General features: G+C 42.0%; 1 protein-coding gene across 1 annotated transcript; it reads right to left on the bottom strand.

The window, feature by feature from the left end:
- Positions 1–787: 787 nt before the first annotated feature.
- On the bottom strand, positions 788–23,321 carry LOC143279374 (BRCA1-associated RING domain protein 1-like). The gene is made up of 11 exons (XM_076583404.1): positions 23,169–23,321; positions 20,245–20,301; positions 18,056–18,219; positions 15,978–16,939; positions 15,058–15,138; positions 12,976–13,148; positions 11,094–11,199; positions 9,650–9,779; positions 8,088–8,189; positions 4,939–5,060; positions 788–2,480 (listed from the first exon to the last, which is right to left on the bottom strand). Exons 1-11 carry the CDS (start codon positions 23,252–23,254, stop codon positions 2,148–2,150), a joined length of 2,316 nt encoding a protein of 771 aa, XP_076439519.1. The 5' UTR covers positions 23,255–23,321; the 3' UTR covers positions 788–2,147.
- Positions 23,322–23,505: the final 184 nt, after the last annotated feature.

Below are 23,505 nucleotides of genomic sequence, written 5' to 3'. Positions count from 1 at the left end.
TGTGTTTGAGTGAGCGTGTGTGCATGTGAGTGAGTGTGAGTGTGTGAATGTGCGTGTGTGAGTGAGTGTGTGTGTGAGTGAGTGTGTGTGTGTGTGAGTGAGTGAGTGTGTGTGTGTATTTGTGAGTGTGTGTGTGAGAGTGTTGTGAGTGTGTGTGTATGAGTGTATGTGTGTGTGTGTGCATGTGAGTGTGTGTGTGAGTGAGAGTGTGTGAGGGTGTGTGTGTGTGTGTGTTAGAGAGAGAGAGAGAGTGTGTGTGTGTGAGTGTGTGTGTGTGTGTGTATGTGAGTGTGAGTGTATGTGTGTGGATTCATGCTCACATGTGTGTGGATACGTCATGAACCTGAACGTAAAGACGAGACAAAGTGAACAAGGGACAAAGAGAAGAGAAGAGAGCGTAAACCAACACAGCCATTCTTGTTATCATTTTGAACAAGATATACTGAATTTAACCTGCAATATACATTTCCTATTGCAATGATTTAAGACCACAAATTGCTCATGAAGCATCTTTATTATAAGTTGTCATGATTTCACTTTTTCACAACATCTTGTTGGTTATAGGTTTGAAAATTATTACATTTATTTCACATTCAATATTTCATATCAACCCACACAAGAGAGAGAGAGAGGGGGAGAGAGAGAGAGAGAGAAGGAGAGGGGGAGAGAGAGAGAGAAGGAGAGGGGGAGAGAGAGAGAGAGGGAGAGAGAGAGAGAGAGAGAGAAGAGATAGAGACCGGGGGGTGGGGGTGGGTGGGAGGAGGAGTGGGGGGGAGGGGCGAAACAGATGGAGACAGAAAAAGAGAGACGGAAACACTGTCAAAACAAAAACTGTCAATATTGACAAACTCTTTGTTCATAAACAACACAAGACACTTTCTCACTCAATGACCTATTCCAAGCAATTCATTCCATAATTTACAGGCCTGCTCACATGCAAAAATCATTCTTCAAGACCACGATCCTAGCTTTTTGAGCAGTCTGACACACTCTCTCATATATATCACTTTTTATTCTTTCTTATTCTTCCAGTATTTTTCCTTTTTCATTCATTCGTTTTGGTCATTCATTCACTAATGTGTGTGCATGCACCTCGTGTGAACATGTGTCGTGTTTGTGTGCATGCGAGTGTGTGTGTGTGTGTTGGTGAGAAATATTGCAACATTTTCATCTTCTTCATGTGTGCAAACAACTAAAACATGGCAGTCCACTTTTCCTTCAACACCTCCCCCCACACCCACCCCCCTTTTCTTTCTTTTTTTTTTTGAAAGGCAAGACAAATGAAAACATAAAAATCAGCAATGAAAACAGATCAATGCACTAATTTGGTGTGAATTTTGGGGGGTATCATTTGTTTAGAATTTTAATGTTAATACATACATTATTATTCACCCCGCTTCTCTTACTGAGACATTAAAGTCATTCTGTTCTATTCTGAATGTCCATGTACAGATACATGCACTGAATATACACAGATCTTAGGCATAAACTATGACAGATAATATACAGAAATATACACCTGAAGGAAACAAAAGATATTTACCCCAAACTATGAAAATAAAAGCGAACAAACAAAAAACCAACAACATTGTATCATTAGCTGCCAATTGTGCCAAGGGTGCAGTAATCATGAACATATATGTTTATTCAGATTAATGCCTTGCCCCCATTATAAAGGGGTTTACACATATATAACACACCATACGACAGTTTCTCAAAGGAAATTTTCTATCTAAAATTACGTTTAAATAACATACTTACCGTGACCCAACTAGTGCAGACTCCGGCAGGGGTCTGACATTCCTGTCCTGTGCAAACTACTATCCGCCTATGCGGAGCAGACGAAACTACGGCCGATAACCTCCCGGAAGTAGGTAACCCCGTAATATTTCACAGACAAACAAGAAAAACTGACAAATGAATGGCGTGCAGCTCTGTTCTGCTAAAAAAATAAAATAAATAAAAAATAAAAAAACTGACAAGGAAATAAATGGTATGCAGTTCTGTTCTGTTTGGTTTCTTCTTTTTCGTTTTGGAGGCTGCAACTCCCACGTTCACTCATATGTACAAGAGGGAGCTGTTTCCTATATGACCGTTTTTACCCTGCCCTGTAGGCAGCCATTCTCTGTTTTCGGGAGTGTTCTGCTTTAAACGCCGCCTGGCTCTGGCAAAGAGAATGTGGCGATGCACTCAGTGACCCACGATGACGGCACAGAACGCATTCTCTGGGCGTGAACCGCCGGTGCCTTGCTGCTCCCATCGTGAATGATGAACACTCCACAGTCGGCGATGTTGCTGCCGGGTTCTGCATGGTACGGGACAGTGATGTCATACTCGTCCAGGTTTGCGAGGCGTGGCTCGCGTGTCAGGAGGCGAGCGCCCCCTAGGTGCAGCAGTTCTGACAGCTCGGCTCTGCTGGGCGGCAGACGGGTGAAGGACCCGTGCAGGTAGATCTGACATCCATCAAACAGGCCTGGGAGCTGCACAGCCCACACAGTGTTGTCCTCTTAATCAGGTCTAATAATAATAATAATGAAAGTATTTATATACCACTGAGACAAATCAAAGCGCTTTCACGCCGGTCATTCATATACATGCATAAATCTAAAAAGCTGAAGAAACCAAAAACAAGGAAGAGGCAGGGGAGGAAGGCTATCTTGGAAAGAGGTGGGTTTTAAGGCCAGACTTGAAAGAGGTGAGTGTGGAGACCTGACGAAGCGAAAGAGGAAGTTCATTCCAAATGCAAGGTCCAGAGACAGAGAAAGAACAGCAGCCAACAGTGGAGTGTTTGAATCTGGTTATGAGTAAACAGAGTGGATCCGAAGCTGATCATAGAAAGTGAGATGGTGTGCAGAGGTGAAGGCAGCCACAGAGGTAGGAAGGGGCAGATTTGTGAATACATTTATAACATAGAGTGCTTATCTTATACCTTATTCTGTGTGAGACAGGGAGCCAATGGGGATGTTGCAGGACTGAGAAGCATACATGGAGACGGATGGTTTATTCATCACTACAGGGCATTGCTCCTAGCTATATTCCTTGTGCCCCTGGTACACATAGTAATAAAGACATATATTCTATTCTAACAAAGGACTGTGCGAACAGTTCACAATTTATTAGCTACACAACGAGTGAAGAAAATATAATGACTGAAACAAAAATAAACAAATATTGATATATAGAATATAGATAGTAAACAAGAAAGGGCATACAGGCCATTCATTAACTCATTTATCATTATTTATTTTTTAAAGTCTGTTTATTTGTTGATGAATGTTTGATTGAGCCTTAAGAAAGTGTTCTGTTTTCATTGTTTTAAGTTGACAATCAAGTCTTATGAACTGAACTGATCCACAAGGTTAAGTCAATTGTACTTTCATAATCTCACATGAGAAATTAGTGTGGCATCATAAAATCACATCAGAAATACCAACTGTCACATTTACCATGAAAATCTTCTCCCTTCACCAATCAAGCACGTTGTGGGGCTTTTTAGCAAAAGGGAGACAACCTCACATTTCTTTACCAGTTCTGGACAGGGTTTATAAGTGATGCGGTTATTTCCCATTAACTTTCCGTAAAAAAATTTCCTTTTCTGTCAATGGATCTTGAACGTTTTGGCAAAACGATTCCTACAATGCATTTTTGTTGCATTAATTTTGAATATATTTTCAGAGAAAGAGAGAGGAGGAGGGTGGGGGGTGGGGGTGGGAAGGGCTGGGAGACAGACAGAGGGAAATGACGTAAATTAACATGTGAGTTGATTAAGCATAAATTTTTTTTTATGTTTGATTAATACCAGCTATACATTATACCTTACAAAGACAAAAAGTAGATAAGAAACAAATGTGTGACACGGGAGGATACATATGTCGGCATCATTGCAAGGACTGTCATCAAGAAATGCGAGACGCTGGTATCGCATCACAACATCTTTAGATTCATGACGATTAGGCTGGACACAAGATAACACTAAATTGTGGACAAATCTCCGAACCGAAACAAATACGAAGAAAAACCGTTATGCAGTAGCTTTCCACGTACATCAGACATTTCTGTCTTTACAGTCTGTGGATAGCTTTTCAAGTAAATTCCTTGATCTTTATCTCTTTTCTTTTCGTTCTTTTTTTGGTTTGGTTTTGACTTTCCATTTTCAGGTAGATAATAATACCATTCCCTATCAGTCAGTCACAATTATGTCCTGATTACTTGTTCATCTGAAGTTACTGGGAATGTTCTGAAGACTGAATTTCTTTTTCTTTAAATCAGTGCAAGACCTACAGATATTTTCTTTCTTTCTTTCTTTTTTTTTTGGGGGGGGGGGGGGGGGGGGGTGGTGAGAGAAAAGCCAGCCTATTAACTTTCAGCTAATGCAGAATCAAAGATGATGACAACTACTTGTAGACAGTAAAAAAAATAATTTAATTACACATACTTACCATGACCCACTAGTGCAGACTCCGGCAGGGGTCTGATTCCTGTCCTGTGCAAACTACTACCTGCCTATGCGGAGAAAAACGAAAGAAGCTACAGCCGATAACCTCCCAAAGTAGGTTACCTCCCCTGTGCATCCCTGACTAGCGCCCTCTTTTTCTGGCAGCCATCTTGACTCCTGATCCTGTGCTCTTCATACGGCTAAGTTTTTTTTTCGTATTTCTGTCTGTCGATTCTTTGTCACTCATGTTTTGTATCTGATGAAGACTTGTATCAGGTCACAAACTTACTTAGCCTGTTTGGCCAATTGAGCTAAAATTATGGCGCAATTAAAAAAAAACCAAAACGATAACTAGAAACTGAGAAGAAAAAAAAGAAAAAAGAAAAAACAAATCTGTTCTTGACAGCATCAACAGTAAGTAAAGATCAATTTAGACGTACAGAGAATCAAACCCACACCCAGACACCCGAGAAATCAGCAGCCTTCTCAGCCAGCTTCCTCACCTGCAGTTTACGATTGACGCGGGCTTTGCTGGGAGCAGCGGAGTTGGGGTGGGTGCTGCTCCCCGGCACTTCAAAGGGTTCTTCAGACACCTTCTGGCCATACTCCAGACACACGCTGACCCCTGGGCCACACACCACAATTGATATCTTTTAAGCTCTGGCTGCTTATACTTAGTCCAGCAAGCCACACAGGGCCACACCAGGGCTGAAAAACTACCAACACTGATTCTGAACTACGTGAGAAAACAAAGAGTGGAGTGATGGCTTAGAGGTAACGTGTACGCCTAGGAAGCGAGAGAATCTGAACATGCTGGTTCGAATCACGGCTCAGCCGCCAATTTTTTTTCCCCCCTCCACTAGACCTTGAGTGGTGGTCTGGACGCTAGTCATTCGGATGAGATGATAAACCCAGGTCCAGTGTGCAGCATACACTCAGCACACGTAAAAGAATCCACAACAACAAAAGGGTTGTTCCTGGCAAAATTCTGTAGAAAAAATCCACTTCGATAGGAAAAACAAATAAAACTGCACGCAGGAAAAAATTTTTTAAAAAAAAGGGTGGCACTGCAGTGTAGCGACGCGCTCTCTCTGGGGAGAGCAGCCAGAATTTCACACAGAGAAATCTGTTGTGATAAAAAGAAATACAAATACAAACACAAACAAAAAACCAAAACCAAACCTCCCAACCCCCACCCCCGAAAAAACGACAACAAACAAAAATAAACCATGGAAAAGAAAACTAGGGACAAGTACAGTCACATCCGCGCCTATAAACCAAGGACATGCTTTCAACATTGACTATTCAGTGTTGACAAAAACGATAACAGTACTTGGGTAGATCATTTCTCTTTGATTCATTCGTGCAATCACTAATACTCATGCAAACACCAAGCACACACATTCATGTTCATGCACGAATACACACATGTATGCATACATGTTAACCATTGCGCTTTATCATAGTGGAATAAGTGAGAAAGGAACAGTTTATGCAAACACTAAGGAATTCATACTAGGTCAAGAAAAAAAACCCAGACACTATTGTAGCATTTTAAGCACTAAAGTTTCCCAAATAATATCCATTCATAGTAAAACAGACATACTTTGGAACTCAGGTGTTTTTTTGTTTTGTTTGTTTGTTTTTTTTTGTTTTGGGGTTGTTCTTTTGTTTTGTCTTTGGCCAATGAAGAAAGGCAGCGTGAAGCACCCAAAAATGAAAAGAAAAAAGAGAAAAAAAAGGAAAGGAAAAAAGAAAAAAGGAAAAGAATAAAGAAATGAAATGATAAAAGATAGGGGTGCTCCGTTGGCTGCATGCAACTGTGCCCCTACTTTTTTTCTTTGACTATTCCATCATCAGAGGATTTTAAAAACAAAACAAAAACCCAACCCAAAACCCCCACCCTAACCTGAACATAAACAGTGTCAGATGGAGGATCTGTGACCGTGGGTCCGGAGGTGACTGGCGAGGGCAATTTGAGACCGAAACAACTCGTTAATTGCTACAGGACTTAAAGTAGTGGAATGGGTTTGAAGTCTAAGTTGTGACTTGTGTTTGACTTGGATTACAGTGAAGGACAGTTGCGCAAGGAGGAATTTTGTTTAATGTCCCGTCACACATATCGGTGATTGAAGACATTTTGTTAAAGTATTTATGAATACATCTGAGTATTATCGGTTAGAAGGGGTGGGAGATGTGGATGAATGGAGGGTTGGGAGAAACTGGGCAAATGAGGGTAAAAATGTGGGTGAAATTTGGAAGAAAAAAACAACAACAAAACAACTCTAAATACAGTTACAGGAAATTACTAAAAGGACTTCGTAAAAGAGAAGTCATTAAACTGTCAAGTGAATTAACTGATAATGAATGCAAAAAGTCAAAAACATCAACGTTCTCAGTCACTTGTGAAGACACACTTTCGTGTACAAAAGGCTTCATCAAACTACAGTGAAAAATTATATGCTCAACTGTCAGGTTAACTACTTGGTCCGTAATGAATTTGATAATAGTCTGAGAGCTAAACTCACAATTGGTCTGTGAATCGGACCAAAGTCTGAGAGAGTCAACTGATGAGGTTTTAGAATTGAATTCAAGCACCTATAAAAGTCTCTTTCTAGTATTTTGCTTATTTCCTTGTATGACAATGGGCAATATACTTATATACTATTTATATGATTTTTTGCTCCCCTTTTTGCTGCCCTGTCTGCTTGGTCATTATAACGGAATCCAGTGTGGGATGGTATCCAACAAAAATCAACATTTGTACCGTTCACAAATAGGGAGTGCAATAAATACCTAATTTCAAACAATAAATCTTCTCTTTGATTATTCTCAAAATGGAGCAAACTTTTTAAGACAGATTGAGAATCAACACAAAATAGGATATTACTTACTATGATTGGTATATCAACAAGATGATTTAAAGCCATAAGGCTTAACAGTTGCGCAAGTTCTTCTTGTTCGACTTGTTTTGATGTCTTTTATGGAGTGCATGTTCATTTCCATGTTGGTGTCCACAACAAGCCTGTGATTGCACATGTTAATTTCCATGAGGATCAATAAAGTGTTCTTGAATTTCTTCTTCTTCTTTGTGGGCTGCAAATCCCACATTCACTCGTATGTATATGAGTGGGCTTTTATGTGTATGACTGTTTTTACCCCACCATGTAGGCAGCATGCTCCGTTTTTGGGGCTGTGCATGCTGGGTATGTTCTTGTTTCTATAACCCAATGAACGCTGACATGGATTACAGGATCTTTAATATGTATATTTGATCTTCTGCCTGCGTATACACATGAAGGGGGTTCAGGCACTAGCAGGTCTGCACATATGTGATCAGAAAAATCTCCACCCTTTACCCACCAGGCGTTGTTACCGATATTTGAACCCGGGACCCTCAGATTGAAAGTCCAACACTTTAACCACTCAACTATTGCGCCCATCAAATCTGAATTTGAACTGAATCGCCAGCCTCACTCTCTGGTCCCGGCCTATCTCAATCCAGTGGCAAGACAAGAGTTGCAACAGCTGGAGATAAGCTGTTATGCAGTGGATGGCCAGTAGTGTTCTATACGCCTCATCCTGTATAGATACACACTCACACACACACACACACACATGTGTGTAGGGTTCATCCACACACAGTACTCACAATCTATGCTGACGATCCACTTGCCCCCAAGGATCGCGTGAAGATACTTCAGGGTGCGCGGACACTGACCGTCTGCGTTCACGCTGCTGACCACATGGGTCACTGCAAAGGACAGTCTGATGGTCACCACCCATCTAGTTTCCACAGTAAATGTATTCGTCATCATCTTTTTCTTCGTTCGTGGGCTGCAACTCCCACGTTCACTCGTATGTACACGAGTGGGCTTTTACATGTATGACCGTTTTTACCCCTGCCATGTAGGCAGCCATACTCTGTTTTCAGGGGTGTAAATGTACTCAACAACAACAAGAAAAAGAAGACGAAGAGGAAACTGATTAATGTACGTCCATGCCCTGACTGGGGGCATGTCTCTCACTCACATGACACTCCACACTTCAGTTAACTATTCAGTGCATTTCCAATTCCCAAATACAGCAACATTTCATCGGATTACAAGGAGCTGTGGCATTTCCTGTGCCATGCACGGTCACATCTAATTTCAATACTAAAATTTTAGGAAAGTTCTTTCAACGTCAAGAAGAGTGCTTGACACTTTCACTTTCTTCCCTGTCCCCTGTCTCAGTTTGAGTGACTACTTCTTCTTCTTCTGTGTTCGTGGGCTGCAACTCCCACGTTCACTCGTATGTACACAAGTGGGCTTTTACATGTATGACCGTTTTTACCCTGCCATGTAGGCATCCATACTCCGCTTCCGGGGGTGTGCATGCTGGGTATGTTCTTGTTTCCATAACCCACTGAACGCTGACATGGATTACAGGATCTTTTATGTGCATATTTGATCTGCTTGCATATACACACGAAGGGGGTTCAGGCTCTAGCAGGTCTGCGCATATGTTGACCAAAGAGATCAGAATAATCTCCACCCTTTTACCCATCAGGCGCCGTCACCGAGCTTTGAACCTGGGACCCTCAGATTGAAAGTCCAACGCTTTAAGCACTCGGCTATTGCGTCCCGTCAGTTTGAGTGACAATCCTTGCATATAGAAAACCATCAGTGAAATCAGTCAGCAAAGCTCTGGATAAAGTTTTGCCGCAAAAATAAAGATCTCTTTCACTGACAAGTTCAGTCAAAGTTAAAACACACACACACACACAGGAAAATAAAAATCCATGACATTGTAGGGGGGTCTGGGGTCTGGGGGCTTGCTCCTCCAGAAAAGCTTTTTTTTTTAAAATTCACATTCAAAATGGTGCAGTCTGACACAAATCACAGTATATCTATAGCACTTTACTGCCATTACCATAAATTTACATATCACACAGAGCACCTCCAATCTTATGTCTATGGGGATGAAAAAGGCATTGATACATACTAGTTCTTCTCAGTTTTCACATTCACAGCTTCAGTTGTGTCTCACAGAAACAATATTCCCAGACTTACTTAGTTCCATTGCTCTTGCTGCTGCAATTTAGAAAAAAAAAAAATTGCTGAAAAAACAATTTTTTCTACTGAATTTCATTTTTCACTTTTCGCTGAAATCTGCAAATTAAGGAAAAGTTTGAGCCCTGCACAAGTGTTGACGTCAGACCAGTCACTGTACCTTCAGGGCAGTAGTCTTCCACCACTTTGGCGTGCAGCTTGGTGGCACACTTCTGAAGCAAACCCCGCTGATCTCGACTCAGGGCTGTTCCCAGGAAACACAGAGGTCTGAACTCCTCAGCATCTTCAGGCTTCAAGGAACAGAAAAAAAAAAAAAAAAAAAAAAAATCATGTTCAAATAAAAACGTAAAGAACTGTTGTTGAGAGAATCCTCAAATGGCACACACAGTTTCTCAAATTTTACAACATCCAAATTCAAAATTACCAGATTTTTTTTTTTTTAATACACACACACATCACATCTCCATGGGAAACTTAACTTTTTTGACTATTATCTACATCATTATGGACTAAATATTGCCCTAATATCAAGTGCATCTGTTTCAGTGATGTGACACTTAAGCATATCATTTCTGACTGTTCTCTGATGAAGCCTCACCTGCACGGAATTGTGTCCTCACAAGCCAATGGGGATGTAGATGCTTTCAACTTTTTACATTCATTAACAGCTGTTTCGACTGCTAAATCAACCACTCATCTTTAACAAAGTCCATTAAGTAATTAAAAAAATTTTTTTTAATACTTTATTTTTATTTTTTACACCATTCACTCTCCCTTCTCTCTTACCTTCTAAAGGATAACATTCAAAGGTAAAAAATTAAGACTGTAACATGATGTGTACAATCACACATTCAAATGTGAAAAATCAAGACTTTAATTAACCAAATGTGTACAATCACCAGTCTGTGTGACAGGACATTAACCCTTTCACCAACTATGTTACATTTCAGCACCAGCTAGGTAGAACAACCATGGCATTGAAATGTGACCACAAACAAGAAGACGACTTGAAATGCAACCAGATCATGGGTCGGTTATCCATGAACCTACAGCTCTCAATTTTTCGGTGGTAGGTTAGGCCATATTTTCTACACATCACAGGGGAAGCCCCAGCCACTCCACACCATTTTTTCTGTGTTTACAGCATGAGGGAATTTTGGACTGGCGACTTCTTCTTCTTCTGCGTTCGTGGGCTGCAACTCCCACGTTCACTCGTATGTACATGGGTGGGCTTTTACATGTATGACCGATTTTACCCCGCCATGTAGGCAGCCATACTCCGCTTTCGGGGGCATGCATGCTGGGTATGTTCTTGTTTCCATAACCCACCAAACGTTGACATAGATTACATGATCTTTAACGTGCGTATTTGATCTTCTGCTTGCATATACACAGGAAGGGGGTTCAGGCACTAGCAGGTCTACACATATGTTGACCTGGGAGATCGTAAAAATCTCCACCCTTTACCCACCAGGCGCCGTTACCAAGATTCGAACCCGGGACCCTCAGATTGAAAGTCCAACGCTTTAACCACTCGGCTATTGTGCCCGTCGGGACTGGCGACGAAAGGGAACCAACAAAATTCCTCCTCCTCCCTCCTTTACCTCCGGCAGGGTGGTGACCACGGGACGCTGAACGGCTGACTGCAGCAAGGCAGCTCTCATGTCATCCGTCCTCGCCACCTCCAGGGCTGTTTGACCATGCACGTTCCTGCACGACACGTTGCACACGCTCACAACACTGTGGAGTGATGGCCTAGAGGTAACGCGTCCGCCTAGGAAGCGAGAGAATCTGAGCGCGCTGGTTTGAATCATGGCGCAGCCGCCGATATTTTCTCCCCCCCCCCTCCACTAGACCTTGAGTGGTGGTCTGGGCGCTAGTCATTCGGATGAGACGATAAACCGAGGTCCCGTGTGCAGCATGCACTTAGCGCACGTAAAAGAACCCACGGCAACAAAAGGGTTGTCCCTGGCAAAATTCTGTAGAAAAATCCACTTTGATAGGAAAAACAAATAAAACTGCATGCAGGAAAAAAAAAAAAAAAAAAGGGTGGCGCTGTAGTACAGCGACGCGCTCTCCCTGGGGAGAGCAGCCCGAATTTCACACAGAGAAATCTGTTGTGATAAAAAAAAAAATGAAATACAAAAATACAAAAAATACACTCAGCCAACACCAGTCACTGAAGCTGAGAAAAAACCACCACCACCACTTGTTTCAAAACGTTGTGTGTGAAAAAACAGACATCAACAAATATATATATATGTTGGATTTATATGACTGACCAAATATTCAAAGTTGAATGGATTGGCCAATGATCTGTCAGAATTTCTCCTCTCCCCTCTGTTCCCCCTCCCCCACCACCTTACCCACCATTCTTCTAAATTTTCTTCTTTTTTTTTCCTTCGTGTTTCTCTTCTATCAGGCCGATTACTCTGGTGATAATAAATTTAATCTCATGTTAATAGGAAAATACTTCCGGGAGGTTATCGGCTGTAGTTTCGTTTTCTCCGCATAGGCGAATAGTAGTTTACACAGGACAGGAATGTCAGACCCCTGCCGGAGTCTGCACTAGTTGGGTCACGGTTAAGTATGTGTAATTAAAATTGATATTAGCATTATTCTACTATATTATGTACTGATTGTTTATTTGTTTTATTTCATTACTTTATTTTATTTTTATAAAGCAGATGTGGTGTAGCATATGTAGATCAGTTTTCTTGCTTTGACACCTCATCTACTACTTTAAGAATTTTTTTTTTAAAAGCAGATGTGATGGTATATGGATCACTCTGCATGTTTTGACAACTCCTCTACATGAATAAAAATAATTTAATAAAAATTTAAAAAAAAAGATGTGGCAAAGTGTCAATCTACAAATTTTGGCACATCATCTGCTCTTCTTTCTTTCTTTTTTTTTTTTTTTTTTTTAAAAGCAGATTGTCGCATATATTGATCAGTCTACATGCTTTGATACCTCATCTACTTAAAAAAAAAAAAAAAGTTTTATTAATATGTTTTTCATTGAAGTAGATGTGGTGTAGCATCTATATACATGCTTTGACACCTTCTTCTTCTTCGTTCATGGCATGCAACTGTATCGTTCACTCGTATGTTCATGAGTGGGCATTCACGTGCATGACCGTTTTTACCCGGCTTTCCCCCCAGGAAACCATTCTCTGTTTTCAGGGGTGTGCATGCTTGGAATGTTCTTGTTTCCATAACCCACCGAACACCGACATAGATTACAGGATCCTTAACGTGTGTATTTGATCTTCTGCTTGCGTGCACACACGAAGGGGGTTCAGACACAAGGAGGTCTGCACATACGTCGACCTGGGAGATCGAAGAAATCTCCACCCTTTACTCAACAGGCGCCGTTACCGTGATTCGAACCCGGGACCCTCAGACTGAAAGTTCAACATTTTAACCAGTCGGCTAATGCGCCCATCAGACACCTTAAACAACCGAAACGCTGTGTGCCCTGACCTGGCTGTAGTGGAGGCTCCGTACGTGACCAGAAGCCGCACGCAGTCCAGACGATGGTTGAGCACAGCGTCGTGCAGGGGCGTGTCGTTCTCCATGCCGGGCATGTTCACCATGGCCCCATGCTGCAGCAGTGCCTCCGTCACCGCCGTGTGCCCGTGGTTCACCGCTTCGTGCTGCACTCAAGTTTGTATTTGTATCAACGTACTCTTTCGGTCACAACAGATTTCTCAGAAAGACTTACTTGACTACCAACCTGAAGCGATGTCCAGTTAAGCGGGCATACATGGCAAGATCTTTAGTGGATGTAACTAGGAGAGCCAGAACCAACAATTGTATTGTGTTATATTGTATTACTCTATTTTGTCACAACAGGTTTCTCTGTGTGAAATTCCGGCTGGTCTCCCAGGGAGAGCGCATCGCTACACTGACATCCCCCCCCCCCCCCCCCCTTTTTTTTGGTATTTTTTCCCTGCCTGCAGTTTTATTTGTTTTCCTACCGAAGGGGATTTTTCTACAGTATTTTGCCAGGGACAACCCTTTTGTTGCTGTGGGTTCTTTTACATACACTAAATGCATGCTGCATACAGGACCTCAGTTTATCATCTCATCTGAATGACTAGCATCCAGACCACCACTTAAGGTCAACTGGAGGGGGGGAAAATACTGGCGACTGCCGGTGTGATTTGAACCAGTGTGCTCAGATTCTCTCACTTCCTATGTGGATGTGTTACCTCTAGGCCAACACTCCACTTTTGTATGTGAATGAATGAATGATAGGGATACTTATATTGTGCCTATCCTCCGTCGGAGACCAAGCTCCAGGTGCTTTACAAACACACTGTCATTTGCACAACTGGCTGCCTACAAGGGTAGAGCTGACTGACAGCTGCCATTGGGTGCTCATCATTCATTTCCTGTGTCATTCAATTAGGTTTTAGTCATGCACACAAACACACTCATACAGACATGTATCATTTTACTTGTATGACCATTTTTTAAATTTATTTACCCGTCGTATGTACAAAACGTGAGTATCTGCATGTTCCAAAAAAAAAAATAATAATATAATGTATATGCCTGCATACTTGTCTGTACCTGCATGGATTTGTGTGTGTGTGTGTGTGTGTGTGTGTGTGCACGAGCGTGTGTGTGTACATGTGTACTCAAGACTCCCCACCATGAAGTAAGTTAGAAACAACTGATGGCTCTGTCACAGTCTCACTCTCTGTGCTAACATTATGAAGTTTGGTAAACAGAAAGTCTGAACTGATTCTGGCATTTAATCTTTTAACATAAGCGTTTTTACAATGAAATGTATTTTTGTTAATATCTTTGTCTAAATTATTGTTAAAATGGCCATCTCTTGAAGTAGTTGACAGGCCACATTCCAACATTTCTGCCTCAGCCATTGTTAGTCTAAGTACTCTAATATGCCCATGAATTTTAAATAATCATAATAATAAGTCCTTTAATTGACAACTTTCATATGCATGTATAACTGGAACTCTGAACCAAGTGCTTGAATATATAACATGTAAAGTACTTTTTTGATATACTCGTATGAAATTAAAATCACCCAACAACAGCTTTGGATTAACTCTGAACCAAGTGCTTGAATATATAACATGTAAAGTACTTTTTTGATATACTCGTATGAAATTAAAATCACCCAACAACAGCTTTGGATTAACTCATAAAGGAAATTTTCTTCCTAAAATTATGTTTAAGTAACATACTTACCGTGACCCACTAGTGCAGACTCCGGCAGGGGTCTGATTTCTGTCCTGTGCAAGCTACTACCCGCCATAAATTAAATTTAATCAGCCACAATGCAGGCATCAATTATCTTATCATACTGCTTGTGAGTATGGCAGCTACATGTTAAGAGGATTGAATCAAACTGAAAATCAAAATCATTATCAAAATCATTAAGTTTAATTCCACTGGTGTTTGCAATCACAATAAATCTAATTCAGTAGCTGCTTACTGAGCTGTCCAAAGCATATATTATGCTTAAAGAAACATCGTTTCATAAACATTTTTTTCCCCAAAGGAAAACACTGAACAGCCGAAATGTCTCACCAATGGAGTCCAGCCAGCGTTGTCGCGGACGTTAGGATTGTCTCCCTTGTTCAACAGTTCTCTCACAGCAGTGATGTCACCCTTGAGAGGATGGAAATAATAGTAATAATACCGATACTAACAACAGATAGTACTTATATGGCGCAAACTTCCCATATAATGGGCTCTGAGTGCCTCACATGAAACAACACATATACAATAGTGCATAATAACATACCTCTGCACATGAAAAAATAACACATATATATATGTATAACAAATATATATATGTATATATACATGCATATATATATATATATATATATACACACACACACACACATATATACATACATACACACACACACTAACACAACACTACAAATTGCAGATATGAACAATCACACACACACACACACAAAAAAAAGCCCAACACATGCACACACACGCTTGTGTGCACACACACACACACACTCGCAAAGACAAAAACCCACACATAAACATACACACACACTACAGGATGATTTCAGTAGAGGGTAAAGTGGGGTGAGCCACATGGAGTGTAAACTGACCTTTCTAGAGTGTAAAGCTACCTTTACATAGCCACATGGAGTATACTGTATACTCACCTTTATAGCAGCCTCATGGAGTGGAAACTCACATTTACAGCAGCCACAAGGAGTGTAAAGCTACCTTTTCATCACTGCATACAGTGTAAACCTAGCTTTACATAGCCACGTGGAGTGTAAACCTACCTTTACACAGTCACATGGAGTGTAAATCTACCTTTACATAGCCACATGGAGTGTAAACCTACCTTTACACAGTCACATGGAGTGTAAACCTACCTTTACATAGCCACATGGAGTGTAAACCTAGCTTTACATAGCCACATGGAGTGTAAACCTAGCTTTACACAGCCACATGGAGTGCAAACTCACCTTTATAGCAGCCACGTGGAGTGGAGTTTCTCCCTTGGCATTGCGCTTCACCCTGCCTGTGATGCCATCACTGGATCTCCTGTTGCCAGACTTGGAGGCAGGACTGGCACCCACAGGTGGCGGTACCTTTGTCCTGTGCACGGGTGAAGGCCTCGGAGACATCGTTTTGCGTCTCTTCTGAGGTGTAGCCTGACCCGCTCCTGGCTCCATCTGCATCGGTAACACCGGCGCTGACCTGCGCCTTGAAGCTGAAGACAGCGCATGAGATGTGTTCATTTTCATGCCATCCTCATTGATGTTAGGTGTTGGGGGAGCTGAAATGATTCCGTTAGACTGCAGAGCTCCGCTGTGTCTTCTCCCAGAGCGTGGTGGAGTTGGTGTTTTGAAACGCCCCTTGGATGCGTTCTTCGCTTCAGGTGTTTTCTTAGGGGTCGCTTTACTTGAACAACCCTGATTCGGTCTTCTTCTCTGTTTGTTTGTGCACGCTGGCGAGCTGCCAGCTTCACTGGTGAGGTCCACTCTGCCTGTCTGTGTCTCGTCAACTGACGTCAGACTCTCTGGGTCTTCAACACATGGCCCACTCCTCGTTTGGAGACTGGTGTATTTTTGTCTCTTGTTTGTTCTTGTCTGAGGAGCTGAGGTTTTTTCATTCTTCCCGTTTTGAGGATAAGCATCGTTTCTTGTGCCGGTTTCATCTGGCTCATCAGAGAGCTGCTCATCCCAGACCTGAGTCAGAGTTGTCTGGCTGTTTTTCTTCCTCTTGTCTCTTCTTGTTGCCACTCTCTGTGGTGAGTGCTCCTGGTGCTGCTCGCTGGAGCCTGGAGCCTGTAGTTTGTTCTTTGCAGCGCTGACATCTTGGTCATATGTGTTAGTGCTTGTAGGGTCGGCAGTGTCCTCTTCTGGGACATCGTCCTGGGGAGTCAGTGAAGTTCCGCTGGATTCCTCATCTTCCTGGTCCTTACCTTGTTAACATCCACATCATGGGCATAAATATGTTTAATATATGACAACACAAGTTCTTGCTATATTCTGCACTTGGGCAAGACACTCTACACTGTAATCAAATTCTGGCCAAGCTATTTGGGACAGCAGTTGCCTCTTCTGCTGTTCTAATGGTCATAGTCGAACGCAACTGACTATCATACATTATATTAACATCAACTCCAAAGCTACACAACCAAAACAATATGCTCACACACTGTGATACACAGATCTGCACAACCAAACCAAGGGTTTACAGAATATTTTTATATACGTTTTATGAACCATGCAGTGAAAACATTTTTTTTTTTAAGTGTCCACTTTTTCAGCTATTTTAATACATGGTTTTTAGATATTACCTATTCATGACAGACAGCAGACCAATTGGCAGACTGTCAATCATTACGTGTTAAAGAAGCATACACTCAGGAAGAAGAGAAGAAACAAATGTCTGACAAAAAATTCCAGAGAGAATTTTCTGTCATGCCACTCACAACTGATTGCTGACCCCATAATTACAAGAGCAGGGAATAGAAACTAAACACAATAAATCTATTTACCAACATGCCAACTCACATAAGAAAAACACTTCTGTTTACTTACATTCCAACCCACACACACCAAACAAACCTATTTTACTGAAACAGAACACTGATATTAAGATCTTAGAATCAGATGTTGTGACCTGTGACCCCACTAAGTGATCTCATCAGCAATGGAATTGTTTGTTCTATCTTATAAGACTTGAGCAGTTCCAGAGAAAAGCAGCTTTCAAGCTACACTGTGCGTCTTGCAACACATGTGGTGCAGCAGAGACAAAACAAGGCAAAACAAAACGACACCTATAAGAATACATTTCTACGGCAGAATTTTGCCAGAGGACACTTATGTTGCCATCGTTTTTTTTCCAGTGCACCGATAACATTCTACCATGGAACCTCAGTAGGAGTCAGTTTATTGCCTCATCTGAATGACTAAGACGAACAGTTTGATTTTCCAGTCAAACTTGAGAGAAAGGGCGAGATCGGGATCCGAACACAGACCGCCACGGACACTGTGCTGGCAGGTAAGTGCCTTTCCCTTCCGCCGCCTTTCACCTTTCTCGACGACAGCGAAGTCCAGTGACTGCTTCATCAGGCGGCTGAGCTCCAGCGACACAGAGACTATGTTCGAAAGCTGCTTGTTGACCTGGGCGTCCCGGGCATGGGCCGGAGTGTCACACACTGGGCACCCCTCCCCCAGCCTCTCCTCCACACACTGCCTGCAACTCACACACACACACGACCCTGTGTTGAAGATGACGTCTCCAGTGCACACACACATACACACACACACACGACCCTGTGTTGAAGGTGACGTCTCCAGTGCACACACACACACACACACACACACACACACACACACACACACACACACACACACACGACCCTGCGTTGAAGGTGACGTCTCCAGTGTACACACACACACACACACAAGACCCCATGTTGAAGGTGACGTCTCCAGTTCACACACACACACACACACACACACACACACACACACACACACACACACACACGACCCTGTGTTGAAAGTGACGTCTCCAGTGCACACACACACACAACCCTGCGTTGAAGGTGACGTCTCCAGTGCACACACACACACACACACGACCCTGCGTTGAAGGTGACGTCTCCAGTGCACACACACACACACACACACACACACAAGACCCTGCATTGAAGGTGACCTTTCCAGTGCACACACACACAAACACACACACACTAGACCCTGCGCTGAAGGTGACGTTTCCATACACTGCCTGCAAAACAAACAAACAAACACACACACGCACTCACTCACACACACACACACGCATGCGATCCTGCGCTGAAGGTGATGTCTCCACAAACTGCCTGCAACACACACACACACACACACGCTAGACCCTGTGTTGAAGGCGATGTCTCCGTATACTGCCTGCAACACACACACACATACACACACACACACTAGAACCTGCACTGAAAGTGACGTTTCCACATACTGCCTGCTGCCCAAACACACAGAAACTGGTCCATGCTTTGAAGGTGATGTTGTCTGCACCACACACACAAAACACAGAAACAGGACCATGCATTCAAGGTGATGCTGTCTGCAACACACACAGAGAAACTGGACCGTGCATTGAAGGTGATGTCTCAACACACTGTCTGCAACATACACACAGAAACTGGGCCGTGCGTTGAAGGTAATGTCTCCACACACTGTCTGCAACACACAGAAAAAAACTGGACCGTGCGCTGAAGGTAACGTCTCAACACACTGTCTGCAACATACACACAGAAACTGGACCGTGCGTTGAAGGTAACATCACACACTGTCTGCAACACACACAGAAACTGGACCCTGTGTTTAATGTGACAGACAGGCAAACATATATAATAGAAAGAGACAGAAACAGAGAGAGAGAGAGAGAGAGAGAGAGAGAGAGAGAGAGAGAGAGAGAGAGAGACAGAGAGAGAGAGAAAGAGACAGAGACAGAGAGAGAACTTCGAATTTCTAATGTATTTTTTTTTTTATACCATTGTAAGGTCACCGATCTGCATACATCACATGGTTACACAGTGCTGTACACAAACAACCACACCTTGAACAGGATGAACAACGATAAACAGTGTTAGCTAGGATACACGGATATCGGGATAACATAACCAAAAGAAAATAATGAGCTATGGGTAATTTAGAAACATGTATTTCATCTAAGACTGGGAGGGTGTGGGTGTGTGTGTGTGTGTGGAAGAGACACAGAGAGAGAGAGACAGACAGACAGGGAGACACACACACACACACACACACACAGAGAGAGAGAGAGAGAGAGAGAGAGAGAGAGAGAGAGAGAGAGAGAGACAGAGAGAGAGAGAGAGAGTGCTCAGATTGGTGGGGAAAACCAGGGACCACATGACCCCAGAAAGTGATGATAGCCGAAAAAGCAAAGGTCACGGACCAGTCAACCTACATGTAAGCTGCCACACAGCGCTGGCGTTATGCTGTGTATGGAGACAAACAAATAAAGGGCACTACCCAGTGCTGTAGAGAGACAGAGGCACACACCACTATGTGTCGATCGCACCCGTGTCAGTCTGATGCTTGGACAGAGAATGCAGTGACAGGCGACCACTGAAGTATGTGTGGACAATATTTGTTGTCTATACATTCAGAAGAAAGAGATGAGTCATCATTTCAGTATTTACAATTTCTATTAAATTCCACTATGAAGTGAAACACATGTAGATGGCACACTTACTTGCAAAAGAAGTGCTCACAGTTGCCTAATGTGCAAACATTCCTGGTTAACTGTTCACTGAAACAAAAGAATAGCATATATATATATATATTCTTAATCAGTCATAATAAAGCCTAAAGCAAACAGCTGAAGAGTTCTCCCCTCCTCTATTACTATAGCAAGAATGTACACAATGCAATTCCACATAATATGTATGTGTACCTAAGTTTTCATTTTTTACAAGAACAGGAAATACACACACACTCTCTCTCTCTCTCCCCCTCTCTCTCTCTTATTTATCTATGTATTTATTCTTTACTGTAAGAATAATTATCAGGAGAAATAAGTGTTTCCTGACTCTGCCTTACACAAGAAACAAAATAACTAATCTCAAGATCAGTCTGTTTAGCAATTTTCACCTGCTATTTCACAATATGTGTGTGTGTGTGTGTGTGTGTGTGTGTGTGTGTGTGTGTGTGTGTGAGAGAGAGAGAGTGAGAGACAGAGAGAGACAGACAGAGAGGATGAGATAAAGAAGAGGAAAAAGATACAGAAAGTCAGCTGAAACTGAGTGAAAAAAAAAAAGAAAACAACAATGAAATGAACGAATAATTTCATGAGATTTAGAGTCTCTCATGGTACAGTGTTTGAATCAACCAAAGCAAACAGTGGCCTGATGAATCCCAAACGGTTTAACAGCCATCACTTACTTTGGCTGTACTCAAACACTATGACTACTGACTTAAAAATGGCCGAGTAGTATCAAGTTACCTTAATTTTTTACTCATTATTTTCTGCCTTGTACCTTTTTCAAATAGTAGTTTTACCTTCTTTTTTAAAAATTTTTTTTTAAACTTCTTTCTCTTTTTTGTTTGACAAACACACACACACACACACAATATACATTTTTCATAACTAAACTTCAGCAACTTATTGTATTCTTCCAGATTATGCCATTCCTTTTCACACAGCATAGTGAGTGAAGCTATTTATAATTTCTGTGTACTAAGTGCTCTACATATTATAGTTACTTCACCACATGGATGGCCACTTATATTCTCTGGTGCTCAAATTGAAATGGTAATTAGATAGGAAAGTCTACTCAAAACTGGACAATCAACCAATTATAATTTATATTTCTCTCTCCCTCACATGCCTCTGTTGTGAGGGTGTATATGTTTTTGTGTGTTGTGTATGTTTGTGATGGTGTATACAACAACAACAACAACAAAATATATATACACATGTGTTTGTGTGTGTGTGTGTGTGTGTGTTGTGTGTATGTACACAGGTGTGTGCTGGTGCATATATATGTCGTGATGCTTACTATCCATGAGCAATCATTTTTGTTTTCATTTGTTTTACTTTTATCTTCACAAATGTCAGCTTCAAGTTGAAGTACAGGTATCAACAAACACTCCCAGTTCATGGATTTTTGACTGAGTTATGCACAATGTCTAAGTATAGACTAAACAAACAGAAAAAAAAAGAAAAAAAAGGGAGGGGAGGGGGGGCTGAGTACTCATTTTCAAATCAAAGAAGAGTGAATATTTAGCTCCAGATATGCAGATAAGACAAAATCTTACACTAACAGGGGCAAATTATATAAAACTGGAAGGAGACAAAAATAACTTATGTGAAATAGTTGTATAAGTTCCTTTTCTTGCTCTGTAAAATAACATTGGTACAGTTCATTCAATTGCAAGATTCTGCATTTATCTTTTAGTTAGGTTTGTGCAAATTTATTTAATTAATTTTAAACATTATACAAGTACAACAACAGAATGGGCCACCTTTTGTGTGTGTGTGTGTGTGTGTGTGTGTGTGTGTGTGTGTGTGTGTGTGTGTAACCTTTATGAAATAATCAGCAGCATCCACAAACACAGAGGAGTGGGGTGGGGGGGGAGAGAAATGTGGATAGCTAAATAATCATCAGCAAAATGATATTGGTAGTGTGCAAAGAAAAAGAGATGCTGCTAAGACTGATATGGCTCGAGACGGTGCACAAATACTGACAGCCACTGGGTCTGTTAGAGGTCCCACTGCTTTTTATGATCTTTGGGGCAGTGATTTCATATCTACTGTGTTCAGGGCTCAGTTTTGCATACTGAAGGCGGGGGCCCGATCCCTTTCTTCTTTCCGTTACACGACAAACATCGACTAGCGGATTTTAACCTTTCTCGAAACTGAAGTCTGGTACTATCAACCTTGACCTTGACCTTGTAGATGCTTGAGGCCCAGTGATGGGCCAGTTCATCTTTCCAATGTTCACGTACATTTTAGTGGCATGCGTGGCACTGGTATGTGTGGCAAATACTAAGATATACCATAGTCAGGGCTGACACGTTGGAGTGTAGACACTCGCCAAATCTTTCCAATGAGTGTCGAGTCTGCCTTTGAAGCTGTTCATGGATGGCGCTCTGACCACGAACTCTGGGAGGTCATTCCACATGTTGACCACCCGCTGTGAGAAAGTTCCTCTGCGAACATCCAATCTGCAATGTTGTTTGTTGATCCTGAGACTGTTTCCTCTTGTTGCATGGTCACTAACGATCTCGAACTTCGGCCGATCAGAATCGTAGATCCCGTGTATGTATTTGTACAGATCAATCATATCGCCTCTATTTCTGCGATGCTCAAGAGTATGTAGTCCCAGGATCGCCAGCCTCTCAGGGTGCGGCTTGTCTCTCAGCTTGGTTGCTCGTCGTTGCACGTCCTCCACTTCACTACAGAGGGTTTTGTGGTGCGGCTGCCACACAGAGTGGCCGTACTCCAGGATCAACACCTGAGTGAACTGATGAAAGTGACTTCTGTGATTTTTCCCAAGGTCACAACATCATACCGAAACGGACCTCGAACCCTGATCTGGCACTGGTAAACTCTGGCCCAGCGCCTCACCATAGCGCCTGTCACAGTTAACAAACAAAAAAAGTCACCACACTCACCATTGACAGCAAAGCAGAAGGCGTTGCAAAGACGCTAGGGCGTGTTTAGTTGCCGTAAACTCAGACACGGCTCGGTCTACTTCCATGTCTGTAGAGATATACACAGCCGGGCACGAGTTTGATAACGGGACACTGACTGCGCTCTTTCGCTGCTTTCTGTTTGTGTTCCCGCTCAGGCCGTGTGGGTTGAGCACAAGCGTACTTCCGTTTGCTAATTGTTTATTTACAGATAAATGGTCCATCAAATGCAGGATAAAATTTTACACTTCTAGTTCATTTCCGTTAAATGGTAGATAATTTCATCAATGCTGGTTATTTGGAAATACTGTAGCCAATT

Source organism: Babylonia areolata, chromosome 2 (genome assembly GCF_041734735.1).
Source record: "Babylonia areolata isolate BAREFJ2019XMU chromosome 2, ASM4173473v1, whole genome shotgun sequence".
In the NCBI taxonomy this organism is placed as follows: Eukaryota; Metazoa; Mollusca; class Gastropoda; order Neogastropoda; family Buccinidae; genus Babylonia; species Babylonia areolata.
The sequence above is the reverse complement of the archived record's forward strand: the minus strand, read 5'-3'. Positions and strand labels throughout refer to the sequence as shown.

Excerpts from the sequence above, each read along its gene's own strand:
- LOC143279374 (XM_076583404.1), bottom strand. The coding sequence starts at position 23,254 with ATGGAAGTAGACCGAGCCGTGTCTGAGTTTACGGCAACTAAACACGCC. Across the intron at positions 16,940-18,055 it reads CTTCGCTGTCGTCGAGAAAG|GTAAGGACCAGGAAGATGAG; the intron begins GTGAAAGGCGGC and ends GATGTTAACAAG. Across the intron at positions 5,061-8,087 it reads GTGGATCGTCAGCATAGATT|GGGTCAGCGTGTGTCTGGAG; the intron begins GTGAGTACTGTG and ends TGTGTGGCCCAG.